The 6,000-nt window shown below is 37.5% G+C and overlaps 1 protein-coding gene across 1 annotated transcript in view; it reads left to right on the forward strand.

The window, feature by feature from the left end:
- CWH43 (cell wall biogenesis 43 C-terminal homolog) overlaps window positions 1-5,476 on the forward strand; it is a gene marked incomplete at its 5' end in the record, with an annotated part of 37,761 nt that extends 32,285 nt beyond the window's left edge. Inside the window, 2 exon segments of the mRNA XM_082642983.1 lie at window positions 2,343-2,498; window positions 5,329-5,476. Of these exon segments, the coding sequence (XP_082499109.1) occupies window positions 2,343-2,498; window positions 5,329-5,407 (235 nt within the window). The 3' untranslated portion in view covers window positions 5,408-5,476.
- Window positions 5,477-6,000: the final 524 nt, after the last annotated feature.

Raw genomic sequence — 6,000 nt, forward strand, 5'->3', positions numbered from 1 at the left:
ATTCAAGATGTAAAAATTGTTAGTTGCCAAGGGACAGGGGTATTTATAGTACCAGTACCCATAATAGTTAATCACTGGACTCTGTTTGTACATTTGTGGCCCAAGACCTTCTTTGTCTCTCCTTAGGAGAGTGGGATGGCAAATATATGTGTATATTTATAAATATTTGGAGATATATATATATATTCACACATACATACAGTTACTATGACTGTCAGAGATGGTATAATAGTCTGCTTAGGCTGCCATAACAAAATACCATAGACTGGGTGGCTTTAACAACAGAAACTAATTTTCTCATGGTTCTGGAGACAGAGGGAAAGAGCATGCATGCTCTGTGATATCTCTTCTTTAAGGACACTAATCCTATTGGATCAGGGACCCAACCTTATGAACTCATTTAACTTAATTACTTTCTTAGAGGCTCTGTCTCCAAATATGGCTACACTGGGGCAGGGGGGTTAGGGCTACAACATATGAATTTTGGGGGAGGGAACACAGATGTTTAGTCTGTAACAGACAGGAAGGTAATTTTGAAAATACCAAAATTAATGAAGTTAGGACTACTGTTATTCAGTTTCTGTCCACAAAACCAATTCTATAAACTTTACCTTGATCATCTAATTCAATGCCCTGCTCTCAGTAGGCACTTGATAAATATTTACTGGACAACAACGAGAGAGTCCCTATTTTAGTAGAAGATTTGGATTGCCAGGTTCCTTATCGTCAAGGACTTTTTGAAGGCTGTGTCTATGAAATGGGTTAGAACTTTGATCTTAGAGATTTGGGAAATAAATAACCTAGATTTACTAGAGGCAGTGACATAGAATTACAGGGAACTGCACAGATTTGGGACCTGAGCTTAGACAAATGCATTAACCTGTCAGACAACTCAGACCTACATCTGATGCTATCATAGCTCTTCTCTTACCTACTGTGGTGGGCAGATTTGCTGCCTCCGCTGGTTCCAGCTCTGGGTTTCTGTCTCTATTTTGTATGGAGTTACAGGTTTTAAGTGTTCCTCCTACTGCCACTGTGGCCCAAGCCCCCATCGTCTTTTACCTAAATTGTTGCAGTGGCCTCCTAACTGTTCTTTCTGCTTTGACCCTTCCCTGGAGTCTGCTCTCTACACAGTAGCCACTGCATCTCTGCACAAAACTCCTTGGATTACCATTTCATTCTCAGAAGAAAATCTCAAGTCTGTCAGGAAGGCTTTGCATCATCTGCTGCCCCCATCCCCGTGCAAACTCAGGTTTCCCCTATGCACTCCACTCCAGTCATTGTGGAGTTGGTTCTCAGAAAAGCCAGGCGCATTCTACCCCAGGACCTTTGCATTTGCTGTTCCCGTTCCCTAGAACGCCCTTCCTCCAATACCTGTATGGTTTGCTCTCTCACTTCATTCAACTTTTTGCTCAAGTGTCACTTTGTCAGAGAGTTATGCTCTGACCATCCACTATAAAATAACAGCCTCTGCCACCTAGCATGCCCTGTCCTCTGTACTCTGCTTGTTCCCCCATAGTACTTGGGTACTGATCACCATGCATATATACATATTTAATTTGTTCTCCCCAACTAGGATGAAAGCTCTATGAGGACAAGACCTTCGTTTTGTTCACTGTTTATCCCCAGTACCTGAACAATGCCTGCATGTAATAGAGACTGGCTATATGTATTTGTTTTTTAAATAAGTGAATGACTGAAGCTGACATTTTTAAAGAGGCAAAGTATAAATAAAATAAAATGAATTCTTGGCTGCTCATGGTTCTCCCATTTTTCCATGTGAGCTTCTTGATAACTATCCAGATAGATAACATCTACAAAATGCTTTGCATTTCCTGGAGAACCAAAAGATATAAGCAAAAACAAGATGTACAGTTTTTTCAGACATGAAAATTGTGCAGTTTTTCAGGCATTAAAAATCTTTTATTTTAGATGTTTCAATGTGAATGAAAATGTGCATGAGGTGTTTGGATTTTTTAAGGTAAGAAAGAATTTAGGCCTATGCTCCTGTCATTCTGAAGTATTCCTGCTATTGATGCAAAACAAATGTGTGAGAGGCAATTTGTACAGACAGAATATTCATTACTGTAATAAAGTAGAGTAAGTTTGCCAAGTATGTTTAGTTAATTAAACCTATGTGCATATTCCTTATTCATTTATATCATAAAAGCAATATTTTGATAAATATTTAGAGTAATAAATCAATTTAATTCTAGTGATATACAGAGTAGAGTTAGAAATGGGAAATTGGCTTAATAATGAAGGTGTTATCTATAATACTAGATCTCATCAGATTTCTGAATGATAATAATATCTTTACAAACCATTTGTTTCTGCCACAGATTGGGTTATGCAAGAATCTCCGATGCTGAGCTGAGTGACTCTGAAATTCAGATGGCCAAATTTAGGATCCCTGATGATGCCATTAATTATAGAGACTACCAGAAAGTGGTCACAGACCCCAGGGAAGTTCCTGAGAAAATTCACTTCAATCTCAGGTGAGTGAGTTCCTTTATGTTGTGAACTACAGCTATGAGATTGTCCATCCCCTCTAGGGACCTAAATATTACCTCACAACGAGCTACAAATTAGATTCGGTTCTAGAGGTTTATTCATGTTAAGGGAGCTCCTGGTAAAGATGATGACATCCTACTTGGGTTGAAGTTATGATCCCTGCTTTCTGGGATAGAGAAACGTGTTGAAGTCCCAACCTCAGGCAAAAAAGATCAATGACACCACCATAATAGCTAATATTAAAGTGTTTTTGTGTCCTAGACCCTGTTCTAGATGTGTCATGTGTTGTCTCGATTAATCCACATTGGATCAGTCCTCTTGTTATCCCCATTTTAGAGGTAAGGAAGCTTAGACTGAGGAACATAACTTCATCAGGGTTACGTGGCTGGTCAGTGACAGAGCCAACAAGTGGGAAGGAAGCCTGTTAGCATCATTGGGTTGCTGTGATTCTCAGCGCTGGCTGCACTTAGACTCACCTGGAGAGCTTTTAAAAACTCCCTCTGCCTGGGTCCCACCCCAGGCCAATTCATCAGAACCTCTTGGTGATACATGGGCTTTGGGTTAAAAAATAATCTTTCCAGGTTATTCTGATGTGCAGTAAGAATTGAGACTATGGAGAGTGGATTATTTATTTCCATTACAGATACTCTACCCTCTGAAATATGTTGGGTGTTGTTTAGTTTTAAATAGAGGTTACCTGAGAAACCTATTTGCAGCAAAACATGTGATTTGGAGTAGTTGCTCTTTTTTCTTCCCATGACGGGATAATGAGAGGAAATGTCTGCCTCAAACCAGACCCAGAACATGTCATATACCTTGTTAGTATTATTTGACATTTCTACTACTTTTACTAGCTAGTAGCTATAGAAACTTCTCAGATGTCATTTTGTTTGGGGGGGAAATGACATTTATCCATTCTCTTTTTCTTCCTTGTCTCTCCTTACAAGAAAAGACTGTATCAAAGTGTAGGCAGCAAACGTAAGGAGAGCTATAGGCAAGTCTTGATTTGCTTCAGTCACTGTATTTGATCTTGCCCTTTGTAACTGCAATGTAGCTATGAAGAGCATGGGCTCTGGGGAAAAGCTGCCCAGTTCAGACCTTCGCTTTTTGCCAGTGAACAGCTGCGCAACTGTGAGCAAGTTGCTTAACCTCTCTAAGCTTCAAATCTCATCTGCAAAATGGGAAAAATAGTAGTGCCTGACTCCTAAGTTTTTTTGAGGTTTGAATGACACACAAAGTTCTTAAAATTGTGCATGGTAAATCCTCCAGAGCCAGTAGCTGCAATAGCCTCAACGGTATTTGTAGCAGTAACAGTAGAAATGAAACAGAAAGCTTCCCTCCTTTTGTTGACTGAGGTGACTTCTTAAATGGAAGCTCAAAGATCTGGGAAGAAAAAACAATTTCCTGTTTCCTTATTCTCATATCAGGAGTGTGGAGAAGTCTAAATAAAATATTTTTGGCTAATCACAGCTGCAGATTGATCCACACCAACCGTGAAGGGTGCTTGATCTGCTTTCTCACTCAGTTTAATTATGAAAATAACAGAAGCATAAGTAGAAGGTCTGCTTTAAAATTCCTTGTAAAATATATACATATGAAAATTTATAAAATAGAAATAATCAAAGAATCACAAAAAGTCCCATTCCTTAATTCAACAAACATCCATTAAGTACCATGATGCCAGTACCATGCTAGGCCTTATGCTGGAAACTGAGGACGGAGTGGTGAATAAGACCAAATCTTTATCCTGTGCAGCTTATGTTTTAGTGGGGAGATAAGCAATTCAAAGATTATCACCGGTAATATTTTTGGATACGTCTTTGCTTTTTTATATGCATATATATCTATATATCACACAATTATCCCAACTTTGTAAATGTATGAAACATATATATGTGTATGTGTGTTCATTCTATTTGTTAATCTGATTTTTTTTACATCCAAACAGTATATGATGAACTTCCTTCAATAATAAAATACTCTTCTGAAAATATTTTTAATGATTGTATAATATTCCATTGTATGGATATACCAAACTTAGCTAACCAATAGTTTTATTGCACATTTAGCCTTTCATTATTACAGAAAGTCTTCCAGGGACTCTGTATCTTTGGGTATATCCTTGATTTCTTCCTTAGTACTCGGTTCTAGTCATAGAATAGTACAGTCGAAGGTTATGCAAAATTTTAGTATCCCTTATTGTTGTTTTGAGATGACAGAGTAAACAGATCTCCTACCTCCTACATTATTGTAGTCATTTGGATATTGCAATTTCTGATTAAGAAAAGGAAGTCATAGCTTCCTCTCCAGTGCCTTTTGTGTTTCATCATACCAACCAGAGCTGTATAATTACCTAATTATTCATTGGCAAAGTAAATCATTAATCTGTAGCACCTGAGCACTGTAAGAAGCCTTAGAAATTGCAATTTTACCAAAATAGATTTTATAGATGCGTAAATATAACATGAATAACATCCCTTCACCTATAAAATGGATATTATTCCAAACAAGAAAGGGAGAAAATCCAGATTTATTTTTCACAAATGTTATCAGCCAATAATTCTCAAATAGTTGTGCTTTTGGAATGATCCATAATCATGGAATGAGGACTTTGAAGGTTAAAATTTAGTATGCCTTTTCCATAGGCATGAATCCTTTTTTTTTTTTCTTCATTTGCTGTTTTATAAATGAATCATATCTCTCCTGGTTTTATGATAGAAAAGTAAAACCACAATAGATTATGGTTAAATTTTACATAAGAACCTGTCTTTCGGAATAGTTTTTACATATCAATTACTTTTTTTTTTTTTTTAGATTTGGATCTTACAAAGAAGGACATAATTTTGAGAACAATCATCATTTTCATATGAGTACTCCCAAATACTTTTTATGAATTATTTAAAACAGGAATTCATTGACCACACAATCCTAAGGGAAATAAAAATATAATTATAAGATAAAAAGAAGAGATGAACTAAAGTGGGAAACTATACACCAAAAAACCCTTGATTTTGAAAAAATATGGTATCTATGCAGTGGGAAATTCTATCAATTTATAACATATATTGCTAAATACAAGCATTTCTCCAAATTGTTTTTCTTAAATATTTGATAAAAAATAGAATGTGAGGTAACCTAAGAAAGTTTTACTATGAGAGAGAAAATAACAAAAATGTCTTACCTTTTTTTTTTTTTTTTTTTTTTGCGGTACGCGGGCCTCTCCCGTTGCCGAGCACAGGCTCTGGACGCGCAGGCTCAGCGGCCATGGCTCACGGGCCCAGCCGCTCCGCGGCATGTGGGATCTTCCCGGACTGGGGCATGAACCCGTGTCCCCTGCATCGGCAGGCGGACTCTCAACCGCTGTGCCACCAGGGAAGCCCATGTCTTACCTTTTTTTAATGCTTAAAAATAGGAAATGGATTTTTTGACAAGCTGGAAGGATTACTTACAGAAATCAAGCAGCCTTACATCCCTTTTGGAACAAAG

This window comes from Mesoplodon mirus (assembly GCF_964341445.2).
Source record: "Mesoplodon mirus genome assembly, chromosome: 2".
In the NCBI taxonomy this organism is placed as follows: Eukaryota; Metazoa; Chordata; class Mammalia; order Artiodactyla; family Ziphiidae; genus Mesoplodon; species Mesoplodon mirus.